The following is a 22,065-nucleotide window of genomic DNA, read 5'->3' as shown; positions in this document are numbered from 1 at the left end:
AAGAGAACATCAGAGCTTGGATACTTGTATTTGATTATTCTAATAAAAAATAGAACAGTATTTCACATCAGGATCCAGATGATTAACTGCAACTGCCAAAAACTAGGTTTGTTTGTCAGAACTTTAAAAAACCCAAACATACACATCCTAAGAGTTCAACCGCTTTGGATCAATTTGTTCCTCAGCAAAGGAGAAAATGAACAATTGAAACAGGTGCAGGAGGAGATGAAACTACAGTCTGACCACATCAGCAAGCCAGGGGAGGCTGGGAGGGGTCCAAAGGGAAAAGCCTGAAGCGAAAACGGCTTGAATGAATAGTACAAACACACAGAGCAATGGCCTGGCCTTCCCATTTGCCTTTTTATTAATTCATCCATGGTGCCACCCAGGTTACTTCAAGGGAATTTTCAAGTGACTTTTATTAGTATTTCACTGTGTACAGAGCAAGCTAAATGGCCACCTATCACTGGTATCTCGTGCACAACACGTTCATATCAGACAAGCTTCCTGTTGTTGTTCCACTTATAGAAGAAGTTAGTTTTCACCTGAGCTGTACAAGGAAGCACATTCAGATACAGAGAGGTCAAAAGTCTCAAAGATAAATCCTTGAGTTCTTTCATTTTTCAGAGATGGCTGTGAGGCATGTAACACAAAGAAAGTTTAAAATGGACTATGCATAATTCTAAGGAAGAGTCTGGGGTTTGGCTTTTGCTTTTATAGGAGAGAGGTCACATGTGACAGTTCAGAATGAGAATCCTGAATATGGGAGGGCTGGGAGGAGCTATAGCCTTCAGTGCAAGAGAGGCACTGGGCGACCAAGCAATGCTTCGTTCACTATCACAAGGTAAAACACCTACCCACGCTAGTTCCTGCTCTTGACTGAAGCATGACTAAACTTTGCTTTAGTCACTGTTTTGAGGACCGCTGCAAAACTCATCTAAGACAGCTTCTTGTAGGCTGGAATAGATCAATTTTCATATAAAGAAACTGACAAAATGAATAACAAGATGATGACATACCAGGATCAAAATTATCTCCAAATATTCTTTTAGCTGGAATCTTCAGGTTCATGGTGGGAAATTGCTTCTTTAGCTGAAAACAAAACACATAAAATTGGATTGTGCTTAGATATTAAAGTACCTAGAAATAATTGCATTTTGTTTGTTTTCTGATGAACAGTTTGAACACCTGATTATTAGTAATTCTGCTCCACTATGCCATTTCCTCTGCTTGTACACAAGGGGGAAGAAAACATACCCAGAACAATCTGTACTCAGTTTGTTTGCAATAGATATACCCTTTTAAATTCAAAGGCCATTTCATCTTCATTTTACAGACTAATAGAGCAACAGTGCAAAATTATTTGCCCCAGGTTATAAAACCAAATTTCAGTGTTGTTTTTCTTCCTTCCTCCATCAATTCTTTATCTCTTTTGGGTTTGTTTTTCTCTTATTTGCTTGCTTGCACAGGGCTCTATGCATGAGGTTTACGATGGGATAAAGGGGATACAGCCATCTGGGTTTTGTCCAAATTACATTCTTTAAGCTTTAGAAATCACAGGTGGTCTACCCCTACATCAAAATTACAAGCAGATAAACAGTCTATTTTAGGATCCTGCACTTGATAATTCAATTATTATTACACTTGATAAACTGACCAGAAGATCATACACAACAACAGTGAATTATGTATTAAAAAAACCCCAAACCTGGCACTAATCAAGCCTCGACTACATTCACTTCACCTTCAAGTGCTCCAGAAGAGCAATCTTACTCTCATCTTTTTTAAGAGAGTAGTTTTCTAATACAATAGCTGGCAATTCTTCCCTTAGCAACACCAGTATTCCTTTCAGTTAGCAGCACAAGTTCTTTTTGGTGTATATATTGTACAAATTTCTGAACAGAAACTGGAAATGTCCTCCTGGTTATGCTTCCCCAGGACCTCACCTCTGCCCATGTTAGAGAGACCAGGGCTGAACAAATTTCAGCAGAACAAGGCCAATTCTAATGGCAAGAGAACATGGCAAAGGAACAGGATCACCAACATTCCCTCTGAAAGGAGGATTTTCTGTTTTCACATCCTTTACAGGTTTATCCCTGCTACATGCAGGCAAAGAACAGCACAGGGAATCCAGGGGCATTTCAGCTCAAACATTTCCAAGCTCACAGCCGGTGTTTGAAGACCACTGCCCCATGCAAATCCATGCCCAGGGAGGCAGAAGAGAGAAGGACTGACTACTTCCCAGAGAGACAGGGAAAGGGAAGGCACAAATAAGCAGCTGGTAATATTTTAGTATGGGAATCAGAGGGGAATTATTTCCTCTTTTGTTAAAGCAAAAATTATGGTCTCTAAACACAAAGAACTGGAGGAAAGTATGGACACAGCACACATAACTCATACTCACATCTAAACAGGTATTTACCCCACTTGCCCACTACGTAAAAACAGCAAAACCCTCTTCTAGCAACAAACCCAAGAAATCCATACTTAGTTGCTGAAGGGGACTATTTTTTAGGAACACTGACCACATTTTTTTGTGCAAAAAATCATACCTGCTATGAAACTGCAGGTATGAACTGCCATCAATGACTGACTACCAAATTTCTATTAAGAAACAAGGATTTGTTCATTGCTTTCAGTACTTCAAAGAAAAACACTTGCTTAGGAGGAACGTATCTATCTAGATGTTTTGCAGGGTTTTTTATCATGAACAAAAGCGCATTTTATATGTTTTGACAACAACCAAGCTGGAAGTTTCATTAAGCTATGATGCCAAGGAACTATAAAAAACGTGACAAATAAGTGGATTTTGAGTCTGAAATTCAAACAAACCGAAGTTTAAAAAACCCACTCCATCATCTTTAATTAGACTCCTATGGTTATTAAATGTTGACTCAAACTCCTCAAGAGAGGATTAACTCAAACCATAACACTGCAAGCGTTACTCTGCTATTCTGGCATGATTTCATAGCTTGCTTTTTGCTTACCGTGTTGTAGAGTTTATCAAACTCTGCATACCGTCGAAAGACAAACCACTCATTTCTGCCAACAGAGACCAACACTTTGTAAACCTGTAGGAACAAGGAGACAGTGTTACGGCCACAAAGCTTAATAAAACTTCTCAGGTTTAATCTCGTGGTGAAAGTAAGGGCAGGTTGTTAAATTTATTCTGTAAATGCACTTATCAAACATGTATTTCTTATAGCTAAGTCACACAGACCTCAACAGAAATGATTAAAAGAACAACTAAAAGAATCTGGTACTTTGTAGAAAATTTTTTGAACACCAGGTAAGTGAAAAGTAACACCAAAATTGATTTAGTGGAGTTTCATAAATCAGTTAATATCCAAAAAGAGCACCTGACCATCAGATAGTCGTCTATTAAAATTTAATATGAAATCTGTTAACAACTCAATAATTCATAATAAAGACGAATGCTAAAGAAGCAAACATTTAAAAATACCGAAGACTGCCTTCACCAAAACCTAAAGAGAAAGTACATATGGAAGGTATGAAGATAACTATTCATTTGAACACCTTGAATACAGAAGAATACTGGCTGATGGCACAATTGTTCAGGGAGGAAGAAGTAGTGCTGTGGCTGAAATACAGCCTATTTAACATAATACACAGCACTGGGATGAAGGGAGGTATAGCTGGAACCCACTGCACACTTCAGGCCTTTCAAAAGCCACATCACAGAGGACTTCAGTAACTAGACAGATTGTCAGTCCCTGGATTCATGAACCTGGCTGGCAGCTGTGTGTCCAGCAGGCTTCTCCTGTCTCTCAGGCAATTAGCTGTCTTCACTTCTCTACTTTCTTGTACTTCCAGAAGGAGCTCAGCTATTCCTTCAGGGAGGAGGATGGGCACAGCAAGGAAATGAGTGCAGAGCGCTGCTAATTCCCAAAGCAGACTACTGGACCAATGCCCCAGTCTCCATTCTGTCCTGCAACAGCACCTTGGCTCCCTCTCTAACTCCCACAGTGGAAGTGGCAGTCACCATCATCGGTTCCTCAGCCTGAGGGCTGCAGTCAGGCTGTGCTAACTGCTCACATAAGCTGTTCTCAGTTCCTGGCCCTGGGGAACACAGGAAGCTGAATGGAAGCATCCAGCAGAATGCTGATGAGACTTTCTAAGAAAACCCACTTTGCCTCATACTGCTAAACAAGTGTTAGCATAAAACCAACCCACTCCCCCTCTAGAGCCTCCCTACGCTGTAGGCAGCAAAAGCTTCAGCTGCAAAACTTGAGCACTGTCCTCATGAACTGGGTCTCTTCTACAGCAATCAAATCCTGCAAGCAATGTTCAAACACAAAATACCTCTGCTCCCTATGACTGCACAGCACATCAATGCCAACACACATGAGCAGAGGGCCAAGGTAGCTGGGCAGAAGCACAGAGAGCAGAGTGCACAGGCAAGCAGAATTCAGCCAGCTCTGATATCCACCTCTTTGGCAACTGCTAAATTTAAACAGTTTTGTTCTCAGAGTAGCTGCAGAACAATGACACAATCAACATTTTTTACACAAGAGAGCATAGAAAAACCTGTATGAGGTCATCCAGTTCACACAACAAAGCTCTTGCACACCTTAACCAAGGAACAGCTTCAAGTCCAACAGTTATGGGCACACTGAGTGGTAAGAAAACACACAATATCCACTAAGAATCTGATAAAAACTAAAACCATGGCATGTCAGGGCTGTCTTACTACTCTCAGCTACACCTATGCAATGATTAGAGAGATCTGCAATGCTTATTTCTAGAAAGGTGGGGGGAGGAATGTAGACTTACTTAGATAATAATCTTTTCAAGTCTAATTATTCCTAATCCAAATTTGGTCTTAGAAAACTCCTTAAACATAGACATGATGCATCACAACTCATAGTATGTGGGTAAAAACCACAAAATTTTGAGAAAAATAAAAAGGAAGAAAAATAAACAGAATTCTTGAAAACATCAGCATAAAATGTCTTCCTAGATACAGACAGGACAGGATCCAGCTATTTCTGGATGCAGTAGAATTTCTTTACAAAAGAAGTCACTGAAATTAAAAGCCTTCAACTGTTTGTGGTAGCTCTTGCTCCTGGATTAAATGCTTGATTTTTATTAAAAAAAGGAAAAAAAAAAGGTAGGCTGTTTTCCAATTTTGACAGAGCAATCATTGAGAAAGTAAGGAAACTATTTACTGTCAACAAATAAAAAAAAAAAACAAACAAAAAACCTCCCAATTTCCACAGGGCTGGGGACTAATATTACACATCACAGGTCTGAGACAAAGTTTTCAGATTTAATCAGACAAACAGCATCCTTGAAAGAGATTTTTTAATAAGCCTGTATATGATCTGGGTGTAAAGGGAGATGAGAACAGGTCAGAAGAGAAAATTAAGCCTCAGACATCAAACAGCATAGGGAAAAAATTGAGAAACCCAAAACAAAGCTATTTGTCAAAACAGGCTAAAGAATGACCTAATATGCAGCAAGGACAGAAAGCAATTAATATAGGCTAGATATGGTCCAAAACAAGGAAATACTTTACTCCCTTTATGGAGAAAGTGAATGCTGAATCTTCTGAAAAATGAGGGACGGCAAACTAGTGTGGATTTACACAGAGGCTGGTTGCCATGCATTAAATGGGAACAAAAAAGGTTCCCTGCCAGAGCCCAAAAAATGCAAACATGTAATCATTTGAAAAAAGAGAAAAAAAATATTAGTAGTAAATATATCAAAAGTCTACAGTATTTAACAAAATCAAATCAAATATTCAATAAAAGATCATGAAAATGCTCAGGAGGTATGAGAAGTTCACTTCCAGAGACAAAATTGAAAAGCTCATTTAATTATCAGAATGATGCCTGCTCAGAGACATCATTGTTTTTAAAAATCCTTTATCAGAGTAAGTGTGAGGGGAAAAAGTAGAGCTAGCAAAAGCTAAGTTGCACATACTTGTCTTGTTTCCATGCCAGCATTAAGTAAGGCATTGAAAGGTTTGAGCTGAAAATCAGTTTCTGTTCAGACCAGTTAGATTCTAGAAGAGTCTCAGAAGCAGCAGTGAAACACTGTGAGCAATGGTAAGGTGAAGACTATGCAGACATCTGAAATCTTTCCTAGCCTTTATGACTCTGACCTTTCTTCTCACTCCAAGTGAAAACCCTTCTTACTGCTCCTTACAGAAATGGCACTAGTGTGGCCATCAAAAGGCAGCTATACCTACAAATTTGCTAAGAGCTGCTTCCCCCTGTACCCCTTTCTCACTCCCTGTCAAAGTACTGATGGGATCCCATCATTAAACACAGCTACAGAACAGGGGAAACAGTAACAGTACTGACACATGCTGGAATTCACAGTTTCTACCATGAAGTTTAGTATGACCCTCACTTCTGTTACCAAATCCTAAAATATATGTGATAATATTTGAAAGCTTGGTTGTGAAAGCACTTCTTGTCAAGCTGCTAATTACTCCCTGGCACAGAAAGCAGAAGACAGCAGGACCTCTGCACAATGTAATCTAGGCTGGATTCCTTCCCCCCTCCTCTCTCTGCCCCCCATTTCTGGTATTTCATACTGCTTTCTCAAGGGCACTCCCCAAGAAAGTGCCTTTACACTGCCCAGGCTGTCTCACAGACCTTCAGGTAAAATGACCTGGACACCACAACATTAGTATGTACTCTATGTACCACACTGGCAAATTTTAACTGCAGAACTGCCAGCACTGAGGCAACAAAACAGAACTGCTCTGCTCAAGTTTAGACTTTTACAAAGGCTTTTCTGCTCACCTGAGTTTCACATGAATGCAGAGGTTTAATGAATTAGTAAAGTTCTCTTTTTAAAGTTCCCTTTACTGGCACACTCCTTCCCCAAGCTACATCTTGATACACGTGTAGAATCAAAGAGCACTGTTCTTCTCCAAAAAAGGGAGGTGAAGAGGAAAAGGAGACAACATAACTCCTAGTAAAATGTTGCTTTGTGGTATTCTTCAGACAGCAACTCCATATTGTTTCCACAGTGTTTGCATTCCTCATCTGAAGAGTGACTAACTCACTCAATGAAAAAAAAAATCTTAGAGGAAGTTGCACAAGAGCAACGAAACAGTTTGAGCCTTCTAAAGGAAGTATTTTGATCTTGTCATTTAGGATTATATAGAAGACAAACAAAAATCCATACCACACTATATTTTTCACTATGCAATGCAAAGAATTTCCCACACAATAGGAAGACTTCACAACCAGAAAGCCAAACTAGAAGGTAAAGAAAGGAAGAGGGAGAGAAATGACAAGGAAATGGGAACAGGATAGGAAAAAACTCATAAGCATTAGAATCAGAAACAGGAAGGAAGACAGAAAAAAAGGTTGTGAAAAAATTTGATGGTTTATATTTTTTTTTCATTTTACACAAAAAAATTACAATAGTATAATAGGATATCTGTGAAAGAATGGATGTTAAAACAAAAAACAAACCCCCGCAGAGAACCAAATTCACACTTTATCCCTTTATAAAATAAATGTCTTCATGAAAAATAATGTAGAATGCCAAAAATGGTACCAGAATATTCTCCCTGTACTTGGAGACTTAAATATTTTACACAAGCAAATGCAGCTATTTTGGGATAAAATCAGCAGAAAATTGTAAAGGCAAGTTCTTTATGCAGAAAGCAATACAGGTAAACACTGTAAAATATTCACAACTTTTCACACTGGACCATGGCCACTGCTCACAAGAGCAAGGAATCTGATTTCCATAAACCTATTGAAAATTATACCAAGCTTAGTAGCAGAAGAAAGCAGCACGGCTAGGCACCAATAGTCTATGCCTTGGCCCACAGTGCTTACTCTCCTACATACTTACAGTAAATCTCTTTTTCTTCTCTCTGTGTTCATCAGAGCTGGGAATGCTAACGCTTGGGCAGCTCTCTTTGAGATCCATTGTGTGCTTCTTGTGGCAAATTCGTTCCAGGACCCTGCTCTGGGTGTTGCAATCAGGAGGTCTCGTCAACGGTACTGGTCCAAGATCTGCAGGTTTTCTTGAGAAAATCTGAATTCCATCATGTTATCTTAAAGTGAACATAGAAGGAAAATTTAAGTACAGGAGCTCTTAAGTCACATAGCTGAAAACCTGTGTGACAAGAACTTTTGCTGGCAGGAAATGCACATTAATATATACATATAAAGCCACAATCATGGCTATTTTGTAAACTTTCATGCTTGTAGTTCTTTGTTGTTTCACTGAAATTGCTCACATTCTCCAAAGACGTAAGTGCATCCAAAAGCTCATTGAGCTGTGTAGACATACTGGAAACAGATTTGGGCCCACTACAGAGAATACTTTGTAGGAACAAAGGGCATGAAGAAATAATTGAAGATGACAACCTGGTATCAGACATCTGAGAAATGCCACCAACTTTTACACTCAGAACAATTTATTTCAATACCAAAGGTTTTCAACTGCATGAATCTCTACCAGAGGGCACTTCAGATTTGTCAGAACATGCTGAGTGCATTCAAATGTCACATCAGAGATCAAAGACGACATGAGGAAAACGAATTTTTCATCTGAATTTTAGAGAGGGACGCAGGCAGCATCATGTGTCTGTCTGAATATTTACCTTCTCTGCCCCTCCTTCCCCTTACCAGGCATGCTTTGTGTTTGGCAGAACACAGGGTGTAAGGTCATCCCTTCCCTTCAGTAACAGTTAAGTTTCCTTGCAGCATGTGAGAAGGGCACAACACAAGAGACTGAGAATAAAGCCATCAAAAAGGCAGAATGCTTAGTGTCAACTAGATGCCTCTTTACTCACAGAAGGACAGCATTTCCCACACCTGCCCTGAGAACTAGCACATTATTTACTGGACCCCACTGATGACAACAGGAGCTTCAGAAGCGCTTATAGCAGCCAAAATTAATGTTGCATAGCTACACACCTCTGTTTGGGCCAGCACAGCACAGCCATCTGAACTGCTTCACTGAATACAGCACAGCTTTAGAGCAAGATGTGTCTGATCAACTCACAAACATGAGAGAAGTGGCTTAGAAAGAGGGAGACCTCATCTCTTCAAAATAGCCAGAGGAAAAAGGAGTGCCCAGTTCAACACTGACTCCCTATTTTCTTAAAACAGGGAAGTATAAAAGTAAACTCTATATTTCATATCATAAATTTCCAAAAAGCACAAACTAATCCCATGCAATTCTGCTATTAGAGAGACACCCATATTTATGTTGGCACAAAGGCCAAAGCTCCTGGAATTCAGTGAAAAGATTTGTTCTCGATACTCAACTAGTCTCAGTCAGTCAACTCACTATTTTTCTTGCTCTCAAAAGCCAGATCATCAAACTTCATGTTGTTATTTCTTTTTTTGCCACTTAAAATTAAGTTAATTTTCAAAGATCTATCTGATGACCTGAACAAAAAGGAATGTTTACAACCACTATAATCACAGCTAAGTGATAGATCATCCCATACTGCAAGATATTCAGAAAATTATTTTTAGTAAACTGCATTTACTTTGATTGTTCCCTACTTCACCAATTAGGCAATTACAGTGTTGAGCAGGGTTAAGCTTCTCCCCACCTTTATTTGACTAGAACACAGTTCATTCAACACAGTTACACAGACCATGGGTTTCAAATTGGTTTCCCTTTTCCTTTGGAAAGCTACTGTTAAAAGCTTTGTTGCAAGGCACACCTTCCACAATTTTATACCAGAATGAGATTAAGAGTGCTTTCCCATTGCCACACACTAAAACTGAGATGTAAAGGTTAACTGAGCTCTTCCCCATCATAATAGGTCCACTCAAAGAGTCAACAGGCACCACTTCCAGTAAGTGTTTCACTAAGCTTAGACTTTACTAAGCACTTGTGTCAACCTTTATCTACTTCAGGTCCAGTGTCAGGAACTGAGCATAAGCCCCTGTGTTTTATCTGTCTTACTGCTCATCACAGAAAAACAAGTAAAGCTTTAAAATGGATTAGGTGTTCCCTGATTAATATCACTCACTGTCCTTCTCCTCTTATAAACCAATGTTTGTTACAAAGGTTTCCAAGATGCCTGTACTCAATTTCACAATACAGGCTCATCCCTTCAGTTTCTTATTTTTAGTGTCAGAGTTTTAAATGCCAGTACAGGAGCCGTATGGATTAAAAGCTGTAGTCTTGGAAGACTGAGCTTTATTTCATATCTGAAGCTTAAAGACTCTGAAAAACAAAAGGAGGAAGTGTCAACCAGATTAATTCAGGAAGAATTTATTCATCTTACTGGGGAGATGAAAAATAAATCATCTGAGAAACCAAAACTGTAATGTTCACATTTTGTTCTTTAAGCTGCCTGGAAGATCACTGGCTGTGATTATTTTCTTTCCCCGGGACATCTCCTCTGAGCTGTGCCTGGGTCACCAACACTAAGCTGAACTGACAAACTTGGAAGAACTGCATTTTCACTCTGCCACTAAGCTCCAGAGGATCAGAGCTTTCTTTCAATTTCTATTTGCCTTGAGCATATCAGCTCTTGAGAGCTTCTTACATCTGTAGGTCTGACTAGAGAAATAGGGACAGACTTGCCTTAATCTTTACCACCCTGCAGTTAGGAACACAGCTGTAGTTTAAACAGCAGGTAAAATCACTAATGCTGTGATAACTACATGAAGTAGTAATGGAGAGAAAACAGTAGAGACATTTTAATCCACAGCTTCAAAAGTGGAAATTGCAGAATTTTAAAGGATGCCAGGTACAAGTGAGTTTAACAGACACAGTCAGCAGAGGATCTCTACCTCTGGTTGCAGCATTTCCTGGAACTAAAAACAAGCAGCCTCTTGGCTCGACTTTGATAACAGACCAAAGGGGAAGGGAACTTCAGAAAACCACATATCAAAGTAAGTCCCCTCAAATCAAACTTGGCCACTAGTGAAAGATGTAGATAATGTAGATAACCTGCAAGACAGATTAATGCTGAGACCAGTGTTGTCCAGAAAAAGCTAAAACTTAAACAGGCTTACGGAGGCCTGGAACAGGAGAAAGCACAGAAAAAGTTAGAGTAGATCAGAAGTCACCGGTCCTCCTGGCACAGTTTCAAGCCTATCAACAGCTACACTGTCCATTCTCTCCATGGATTTGTACAAGCCAGCAGTATTTTCACTGTTTCCTGCAGGAAGCCACAACAACATCAATTTTCAGGCTGACCCTTGCCTGCAGTAAAGAAAGAGCATGGCAATAGCAGAACCCTGACACCACGAGAGCACACACAAATCTACGACACCCACAAATGAATGCCTGACTATAAAATATTCAGTACAGCTTCCTCACAGCTGCATGCAACAGGCAAATACAACATAGTTTAGCAGTGCGTGGCATCCTCCTTTTACTATCTTCTGCATAAGCAAACTGTATTAGAAAAGGTTTCTGAAGTTTAATCAGACTGTTTTATTCTGGACTGAAACATTTTCTCTTCTTTTTAAAATGGTAATGGCCTAAAGATGGTAGCACTATAATCAAAAGATCCTTTTTCTGGGTGCTTATGCTTCAACCTCTGCCTTGAATATCCAAGGCTAGATCAGGTAATTGTGTACTCATCTGGTGCCTCTCCAGCTGCTGCCACATTGCCTTAAATACCTCTAAGGCCAGGGCAAATTACACTCACTCTTTGAGTAAGACAAGGGAAGCAGGGACAAGAACAGACAAAACCCCCAAGAGACTCTCCCTGCAAGCATGTTTGGAGGCATCACCAGGATCCATATCCACTGGAACAGCATATAGGCACTTCCCTATACACTAATCATCTGCCCTGAAGGACTTAGTTTGGGACTGAACCATCATTAAGTCAGCTGCTGAAAATCTCACCTGTGATTCCAATTACAGAAGGAGCCTGCATATAAAAAAACTGAAAGCAAGGCACAGGAGGCACTCCTATTATTCACTATTAACACTACCCTATTTCTTCTAACTTTAGAAAAAGTATCACCTTTGGCATGCTTTTCATCATTTCCTCAGTCTTCTCCACAAATGCACTGATAATGGCTCAACATATCACTGGGCCTTACACAATCTTGTAGAAAACCCAGAAAGTCAACTTTTTCTCAACTTCTCTATGGAGAAATAGTGTCCCATTCTTGTTACCAGAGAGCAGCTGACACACAGGAAATGGGAGACAAGATATTCAGAATCCAGTGCAACAGAAATACAGGATGAGGCACTGCATGTGAAGTCAAGTGGTTCATAAAAAGTCAAAGGCAAAACACAGATTGCTAATCTCTAAAGAGAAAGGGATGGCCAGAAGCTGTTTAATAACAAGGTTCTGGAGAAAACAGGTTTCATTCACAAAAATACATCCTTTTAAATATCACATTACATACAATTTTTAATACAGTAAGACTAGACACCATGGTAGACCTCTAGCAAGACTTCACCTGAATTAAAAAACAGAGCACTAACCAAAATACTCTAGTCAATCCCTGGCTTAACTCCACAATCCTTTCTAGAGTATAATTTGAGAGAGTTGAGAACTGAGCCACTACTATAAAGGAAAAAGCTCCCTGTTTACACATCCACCCACTACCTAGCAGTTTTAAAAATTTCTAGTAGCACCACTCCTCTGCAGCAACATGGGCAAAGTCCAATTCAACTGAATCTTTCTAGTTACAGGAAAGAACTGCAAGTAAAATGAAAATGCAGCCAAAGGAATGAAATAAGTAATTACCCTCTTTCTGTCTCTATCAAATTTACTTTGAAGAAGTCAGGCAAACATTACCTTCCCATGACTGTACTGCACCCAAGAACATCCCTTCTGCCCCACCTCCCAAAAGAAGCTCCCGTAAATTACTCTTAACTGGTCTATAACAAGATTCATGGCTTGGATTAGACCTATTTGCATTCATATTTATTACATGATGGAACACAGGTTCTCTGCTGTGGTAAGCAAACCCTGAGTAATAAAACAGGTCTTAAGAACAAATACTACCCGTAAGAGGCAGTTGTCTTTTAATCCTGAACACATCTCCTTAGTAATTCCATTCTCCAGTAATTCCATTTAGCCTGTGTCCATAGTACCCACAAGGATCACCGTGTCTCAGATGGTACAACTTACACAAACAACAGAATATATATTAAAAAAATCCACACTTGCTGCACATTTCTTGGTGTGCTTTCTCAGTCTGCCTATACACCAGGTCAAATTAAATTTTAAATGTAGATGCCTAAGGATAGCACAGCTCAGGAGTTGCAGCAACAGCACCATAAACTACTTTGAAGAGCTCTTACAGACAGCTGACAGCAGCCACCTGCAACATAGTCGGCTCTACATAAGAGGGCAGTCAGACTTCAGTAAACACCAGGCAAACAATCCAGCCTCATTGTACCCCTCTGGATGAAAATGAAATGAGAGAACACCACACTTCAATGCCAGATATACTGGACATGTTCTTACATGACCTTCAACAGAAGTCACCAATGGCTCTCCCTCAGTTTCACTACATAAATACAGAATTCCAATCTGTTTAAGAGGGATGTTAGTGCTAACACATGGAACATGGAGAGAGTTCCAGGGTTTTATGTACTCTAATCAGCAAAAGGTAAAATCCATATAACAGAATATAGCTGGATAATAACATAATGGATATGTAAATCCAAGTTACAGGCCACAATCCAGAAATCACTTTTGAAGTCTGGGCTTTACAGAATTGATGGCTGCCTAGAACTATAAATCTGTTGGATAATGAAAAGGCAACAAATTAAACACTGGAATATAAAAAGCAAACAGGAGAAAGACCTTTTAGCAATATATAAACTGCCCATCCAGTTCACCACCAGTTGATTCATTGTGTTACATCAGTGCAACCACAACAAGTATTCTACATCCATTCTTCAGGGACAGTCTACAGACTCCCACAGGTGAGAGCATACACTGAACTCTCACATATTTCTGCGCTGCACCGAGAATGAGAAGGTTCAGTTCATAAGGATTCACAGATTAGTGGCTTATGTACAGAAAAAAGAATTTAGTGCAATAGCATCAGATGTGGTGAGGCTGTAATTTACATCACAGGTGGGAATTCGAGGCTGGAAAGCAATTTTAACACATTATGTTGTTATTATTATTATGTTACATTATCATGTAATCACCAGCGCCTACTTCTTCAGCTTTGCCAAGGTTTTTAAAACAACCAGTACTTCTCACTGACATGGGCAAGTCAATTGCGCTGCATTTCTGATCTAAACGAGAATCTCAAAGTATCCTTTAAGAAATAGGTCAGTTTTCTAGCTTTATGTTACAAGAAATACCATGCATGGAGATTACCTTAACAACACTGAACTTTCCAACATGCTTTCCAAAAGTTACTAACAATTTTTCCTGAAATCTAAAGTATCATAAAGCCTTCAGGAAAATACTCCTCCATATGCAGCTTCTGTTTTTACCATTAGTTCATATTACAGTCATTGAAGAGACTGATGTGCAGGTGAAGAAAAAAAAAAGGTCAGAACTATATTTAGACACTGAGACTGAAACAACACTAATGTTAGAAGACTCCAAAATAAAGTAAGATCAAGCCTTAAAAATACAGTCTCATTCTGTGTGTGTCTATAAAACCACTTGGAATGTCTGAAAAAAGTTATAAACAAACCTTAGCTACAAGGACACTGCAGCAAGTGATATTCACAGAATCCTTCAGTGCAAGAAGAACCGTAAGGGCATTCAGGTGACACTGCTGTGCTGTGATGAAATGCACTACCCACATGACAACGTATCCTAAGTTTAATGGGGAACAAGAAAGGCGCATTCCATTCTGCAAAACTACTGCACGTTCAGAAACAGCAGTAACACCTTTATGAGCTGCTAGAGGAGGAAAACACACATAAACACACACACACACAAAAAAAAAAAAAGACGAGCTGTCAAAAGAGCTTTAGCCATAAATAATACTTTACAACAGCCTTTTAATTAACCTCCACAAAATTGAATTCCTCAAGGGTACCTGAATTTCGACAAAGCAGCGTTGCCTAAGACGCTTCAGTGCTGCTCTTCGGAAACAGCAGCACGTCCTGGCTGCGAACCACTCGGAGAAGGAAGAGAACGACGGCGCCGAGGCCGCCCCGGTTCCCCTCCCTGGGTACCACGGACCCGCACCTACCTCCTCCTCCTCCTCCTCTACCTCCTCCTGATGCTGCTGCTCTTCCTCCCCCTCCTCCTCCTCACGGGCGCAGCCACCGGCTTCACCGCACCGCGAGGACCTCGGGAAAGAAACCCAGCGTCTCTCGCCTTCACCCCAGCAACTATTTCTGGGCTCCTCGACTTCTAGGAAGTTCAGGCGTTGTTCCTCCGGCTCCCGGCCCAGCGCCCGCCGCCGCTGCCCCGCGCAGCCATCGCCCGCCCCCGCAGGGTAACGCGCTCGGGGCTCGGCGGCGGCGAAAGGGAAAGGGAAAGGCGGCTCCGCCTGGGCGCCGAGGCTGCGGCCGCCCTCCCTCTCGCTCTCCCTCCCTCTCTCCTTGCCTGCCTCCCGCCCCTCCCCGCCCGCGGCGCCAGGCTGCCCGCCCGCCCGCGCAGCGCTGCGCGGAGCGCGGAGCCCGGCCTGCCCCGGGCTGTGGGACGGGGCCGGGAGGCGAGATCCTCTCCCCCTCCCGCCCTATATCCATATAGCCACACTAAAATAAAACACTTTTAAAACCATATTTTGTTTTTGGGGCAAGTTTTCACTTCCCCTAATCCCAAGGCTTCAGTCCCCTCTCCCCTCCCCAGCCCCTAGGGGGATATTCCTGCTTCTGCTGGGCGGCTCCCCACAGAAACTCTGGAAAAACAGCAACGCTCGGGTAAAAATAACTTTAAAACACCCCTGCGCACACGAGGGGTGTCAGTTGAACTCTTCAGTGTGCCCAGGGGTGCCCACAATCCACCGGCAAGGCCGTCATTAAGCCAACCAGCCGCTGTAATGACAGCTCTCCTTCTGTATGGGCAAGAGCCCACAGAAATGAGACAGGTTTGAAATGACACAGGGGAAATGAGATAGGTTTGTATGATATCTAGCACTGTTTAGGGAACTATTTCTGCAACCTCTGAAATTTCAGGGGTAAGTTTCAACACCCCCACTAAAATTCAACCAGATGTCTTAAAATGATCTGTAACTTGCTAAGTTCTTCTGAGAAAATTGAGGCCATAAAACAGTTATAAAAATATAAATTATAGGGGAGGAAAAAAAGCTCCTCTAATGACAGTATCACTCCTCACTTTATTTTGTTAACGAGATCTAAAAGTGTGAGACAAACAGGAGTTAGCATGGATTCTGTTTAACAGAAAAGCCCACCACACCCATTAACGTAAAGCCTCGTGTTTACTGAGGATCTGCTATGCTTTCAAACATTCAGAGAAGGCTTAAGAGGCAGGGAATATCTAATGCAAATGGTAACACTCAGCATGAGTTAACAGCCTATGCCATTTTAGCTTCCTCCCTATAAATACCTGAAATGTTTCTTGGGATTTCAAAGGCTATGTAGAGAATGAACACAAGTGTGAAAATACTGCAGCCCACTCCACTGTATTACCACTGTAACACAAGAGTGTCCCCAAACCCCCACAAGCTGTCATGAGAAACTGTTCCATTGATTATGGAGAAGCCCCATGTTCTACAGGCCTGCCTTCACAAGACTTGTATTTGGGCCTGACAGGACATGACGGTGCTCATTTCAACAGTCACAGGTATTGGCAAGTATCTGGCAAGCAGCAATTCAGGAGATCCTGTTTCTGAACAGTGCTGCTGCTGAAGTATTCCTGCATAATACTACACTCATGTGTCAGGCACTGACAGTCATCCAAGCATTCTCCAAAAACAAATCAGAGAAGCAGTCTGGCAGTTTTTAAAATACGTCAGTGTTTGGCTTAGTGTGTTGTAGCTGTGTCCACACAAGCTACAACTCAACTGGATCACAAGCTTCCATTTCAGTAGAGTCCACACAGGAAGAAATGAGGAATTTTACCATCCTAACCTGCCCTTTCCTGATTTTGGAGTTTTGTGGTTTTGGATAGGTACTGCTAGATATTGAGACTTGGCATTGTAGCAACAGCCTTCTCTGCTCCTTCGGATCTGCCAAGGTATTTGCCTCTGCATTCACGGAGAGGATTTAAAGAGGCTTTCTTAGGACTTCTCATGGTGAGCCCCAGACCAGAATGCTTCTGAACTTCAGTCAGCTAGAATAACTCATTGGCAAATAATTTAGTCAGGTAATCTGTATTCAAGAGCTATTTTACTTTGCAGTTGTTGAGCAGTGTTCTGCTTCTGTCTGCTTGATAGTTTTCAGTTAATCATTCACTTGTCAGCAGATCAGTTAAATGGAGCTATTGGACTGATTTACAGTACAGCCTCAACCCAGGAAAGGTGAGAAGATGACCCTGGCTTGGAGATAATTTAACTCTGTCTCACAGTCTAAGCCCTAAACTTTTGACTAAAGAGCAGCTTTTTGTCCTTCCTCACACTGAACATCCCTCTGAAGACTGGGCTGTCGAGCAGTTAATTTTATGCAGTTCCTCTCCCTATTCTGGAGTAGGTAATTAGAGATTACCAACATGGTACATATCCTTAAATTGTAATTTGCCTGAACGAATTCCACAGTACATTCATCTGTCTAGTGCATCATGCTATGCAAAACACTGTTAAGGTCCTAAAATTTAAATAAATTGTAATTTACAGATTTGCTTGATGAGCTTTTAAAGGCTAATATTCTAATGTCAAGGTGGATACCTGGTGGTTAACTGCATAGCACACAGAGAAATGCATGGAACTCAGCTTGCCTTTTAGTGAAGTTAAAGGTCAGCATTCACTCTGACATTTTTGTCCCCAGGAACTCCCTTGCATTCCCCATTTATGTTTTCTGGGCAGTAATACACACAAAGAACCTCATTTCCACCGCTTTGCAGTACTTTGCTTCTAAGGAATGTTACAAATCCATGTAGTGTGCTGCCATCCCAACTATTTTAAGCCTTTGCTCAAGGAATATCAGTGATTGGGTGGTGGGGGTGGAAAATATGAGAGAAGAGAAATGAAGGACCCATCTCAACCCACAGTAAATGTGAGAGGTCACAGGAATGCAGAGTACCTTTAACATGTTACCCCAAGCCCAGGAAGAGCAGGAAGCAGCAATATGAACTATTAAATTCTGGTTTTACTGCAAATGTCCTTAAATTAGTATGAAAACCTTGCCCCTGACCAAAGATCAAGTCTCATTTTATAACATCAAGAGACCTATATAGAAGAAACCAGAGCATAAAAAAACATTGTAAGACAAAGACAAGGAGGAATACAGATGACTTGTTTAAATGCAGCCTAGAGTTTTGCTAGTGAATACTGTTCCATATGAATATACCATGTGAAACTTTTGTATGCATTCAAATATTCACACAAAAAACACAGCCTAAACCACTTGACAAGCGTAGTCCAAGAATTTTAGTTACTTCTAAAACACAGCAGATCATTGAGCAACAAAATCATTATTTCACTATCAGCTTCAAGCATTAACATCACAGCTCTCCATTTCAGTTCTTGCATCTTCAAAGGAATATCTTAGCCTATCTCAGTTAACACCAAGCTTTGTATCCTCACACAAAGGAAAACACAACCTCCTTGCCCCAGAACAGACTGTTAATAGTCAAAGAGATTTGGACACGAAGATGAGATGGTGTCTGGAATTAAAGCTTCTTCTGTGGCAGTACCTTGCCAACTGTTAACTCCAGTTAAACCAAATGTGTCTGTTCAAAACCCTCCAGACATGATATGGTAATAAATATGAAGCAATCTTTTAAATAATTATTGTTAGCCTTTAGCCCATCAAGCCCTGGACTTAGACTTCATTCAGGAAACAACTCATGGCCACTGCAGTTAACATCACATGTGCCAATTGTTTTAATCAAAGAGCCCAAGTTCCAGCAGGCTGTACTCACCTGCACAGCACTGAGCAGTCTGAGGACATTGCCCTTCGGAAAGGCCTCGGGCTGCAATGGATGGGCCTTAAAAAGACACAGGCAAATGCTGTCTATCACCAGGGATTCTGGCTGCCACAAAGACCCTATAAATGTATGAAGACAGATATGCACCTGCCCTGTTCTATGGGTTACTCTCGCACTGCTTTCCAGCCTCTTGTCTGGCAGTTAATTAGGCCATGCTCATACCCCACTGCCTGATTAGGAACAGAAGAGGTTTGGGCATGGGCCAGTGGGGAACCCGGCGTTCAGCCCTGCAAAGCCTGGCACCTGAGAGCTGTGTACTGGAGAAAACAGCATCCTGAGAGACTCTCTGGGCTCATGAGATTACCAGGAAACACAGGCTACATGGACAACATCAGGCAAAAGAAGCCACTGGGTGGGAAAGTGAACCAGCTGAAAGCCTGAGAGTTAAAACTGTGGAAGAAACGCCAGCTGGCAAGATTTAAAGCTCACAATGCAGGTGCAAGCAACAGTATCACCAGGTAACTGTTCTTTACCAAAGCTGGTTTTGTAACACTTAATGAATGTATGCATATTAATAGATTTCATTTAACTCATTTTCATAGTTGCATGGATGTGCTTATTAGAGGAGTCTGAGTAATGGTTCAGTTTTACATGAGCTGCACAGAGGAAATGGTTTTTTCCCTACTTTCTTTTTGTACGCTAGATCAGCTACAGAATGTCTTCAAATGACAGTCTTTCAATTTGAAGGAATGAAATGAATACTTAAAAGACTGATTCACTGCAAACATATACTTCAACCCCTTCTCCCAAGCAAACTAACCAACCCACCAGAAACCACCCCAAGCCTCCTAAACACGGCTGAGAGATTTAGTATTATCTTTTGACAAAGCATAAGAATTTGGCAAGTAAAAGGAGGTTTCATTCATAGTGACATAGTGAACTGCCAGTTTTCCAGCACTCCAGACACAAAGATGATGATCCATGAGTATTACAAGAAGAATGTCCTGGAGCACAGAGGTTAATGAACATCCAAACCGTGATCTACAACAACACCACATGTACTCTCCCTCAGCATAGCAAACACCACAAATCAAAATGATGGAAAACTATAGACAAACCGTAATAAACTGCATCATTTCGTGAACATCACAGAGTGTGTATAACATGAACCAGAAAAATGACAGCAGCACCACATCAAAGAAATTCTTCACAGAAGCTCAGAAGAAAACTGGCTTAAATCAACTGAAGCATACTAAAGGAACACTAGTACACAAGCAAGCATTCTGCCAATAGCATAAATGAATGATGGAATTTCAAAGTAAAAATGCAAAATTGGGCAGTGAAATACTATATCTGCAATTTCAATACATGTATCTCTGTTTTTCTGATTTCATCCTCAAGTACTTTCCTCATGCACACACCAAAATGTATTATTGCTACTGTATATGGAGTACTTTTTCTCAGGTTATTTTCACTTTTTTCAATGATTAGTTTCTAAAAATTGCTTAGCATGTAAGGCATTTAAAGTGAACGGTGAATTCCGTACACATGAACTGTCTGACTGAAACCCTGCTGTTTACATCCTGTTCACTTATCACTCCAAGAGCTGGCAGGGTTCCACCACGAGATAATCACCCAACCATAGCTGTGTCCTTAGGAGAAGCAGAACTATCAGAAGGCACATGGTCCCTCTATCTCCTTTCGCCCTGCAGCTGCCCTCACTCACTGCAAGCGTGCCCAGGTGAAACCTCCACGAACCAGTTCAGCTGCCAGAAGAAGAACAGTGTGAATGCTGAGTTCCTGACAGCCTAGTTTACCTTAGTTATCAATTATCTCAGAGACCCACAGTGTGGATGCTGCCTCAAGCCACCTTCACTTGCTCACATGGAAGCACAAAAGATTTACATGGGTTCCAAGAATATGAGGAAAAAGAGAAGCACATTGGACCTGGCTTCCCACCAAGGGTGAATACACACATAACAAAAGGGAATATATAGATAACAAAAGGACAAAGATACCCAGCTGCTTTATATGCATATAGCAACACATGTGCTTGACATGTCACATATACAGCTTACTGGTACATGCTGACATGTTCTGGGACTAGTTTCAGCAGACATGCATAAAAAACAGTAATAAATTACTGCACTGGTAAACACTGTGAAGCTGAAGTTATCAAATACAGCCCATAAAGTATAAATTGTCAAAAGCCCCTCCCAACTAACAGCACTGTATGACCTGCATTTTGCTCTCAACAAAGACTCTTTGGAATTCCATTTATAAATACAGTTCTATAAAATAGGTCAAGTCTCTGAGTTTCCAGGAGATCTGAGAGGTTTGTGCAGGAAGGTATAGCAAAGCTATGTATAAAAGAAAAAAAATCTCTCTAAGTGGTTATTCTGTATGGATGTTTCTTATTTCAGCCTCCTGAATCCCAGCTACAGCACGTTCTCCTAGAATTGCAAATACAGCCTGGGGTGAACAAACATGCTTTGGTAAACAAGTTCTCTGGCACACAATGTTATGTAGGTGGGGTCTACCCAGAATGTCAAGAGCTCTTCCTCAAATTGTAGAGATGAGCAAGAACACAAGGACCCCGTTTGCATTTTCAAGCTATTTACTGGTATTCTAGTCAAAAGAAACCGAACAGGGGCTTTGGTTTGGGGTGTGTATGTCCCCTCACAAAAGGCTCACAGGCTTTTTCCAAAAAGGAAAACATTTTAAAGGCAGCCTAGGATCTACAGAATCGGCCAGATTTGTTTTTGCTATTCTATTAATATTTCCAACAAACTGTTTATGGCAAAAGACACATCAATTCTACTAAAGCACTGTTATGCACCAACTCAGAGTAGAAAAAAGGTAGCAACAATGCAAAAAACCCAACCTCCCAAAGCAGGAAGATGTATCTTAAAATCCAAAAAGGACACAAATTTAAGACAAATGTTTCAAGAGTTTATTATTTGCTGACCTTACTTTGCTTACTTGTTTATCTAGTCATTTCCCAGGTTTTCCAGATTTCCAATGCTATTCCTGACCCATGGAGTAGATGTACATTCATCTACCAGCCAGAGAGTCTGATTTTTGTTCTCCAAGAACATTTTCATTTTCACATTTTCTGTCCTGGGAACTATGGGTCAGTGTTTGAAGGTACATGT

The 22,065-nt window shown here is 40.9% G+C and overlaps 1 protein-coding gene across 2 annotated transcripts in view; it reads right to left on the bottom strand.

Annotated features, from left to right (window-relative positions):
• Positions 1-22,065, bottom strand: part of SGK3 (serum/glucocorticoid regulated kinase family member 3) — a 55,834-nt gene that overhangs the window by 18,625 nt on the left and 15,144 nt on the right. The window contains exons 1-4 of one of the 2 annotated variants that reach the window (XM_066563642.1): positions 15,111-15,373; positions 7,846-8,050; positions 2,988-3,071; positions 1,020-1,092 (exon numbers count right to left, since the gene is read on the bottom strand). In XM_066563642.1, the coding sequence (XP_066419739.1) occupies positions 1,020-1,092; positions 2,988-3,071; positions 7,846-7,923 (235 nt within the window). In that variant the 5' untranslated portion in view covers positions 7,924-8,050; positions 15,111-15,373. Of the gene's footprint in view, positions 1-1,019; positions 1,093-2,987; positions 3,072-7,845; positions 8,051-15,110; positions 15,374-22,065 lie in introns of those variants that run through there. The other variant, XM_066563634.1, reaches the window with a different exon arrangement.

This window comes from Molothrus aeneus, chromosome 1 (assembly GCF_037042795.1).
Source record: "Molothrus aeneus isolate 106 chromosome 1, BPBGC_Maene_1.0, whole genome shotgun sequence".
NCBI classification, from domain to species: Eukaryota; Metazoa; Chordata; class Aves; order Passeriformes; family Icteridae; genus Molothrus; species Molothrus aeneus.
The sequence above is the reverse complement of the archived record's forward strand: the minus strand, read 5'-3'. Positions and strand labels throughout refer to the sequence as shown.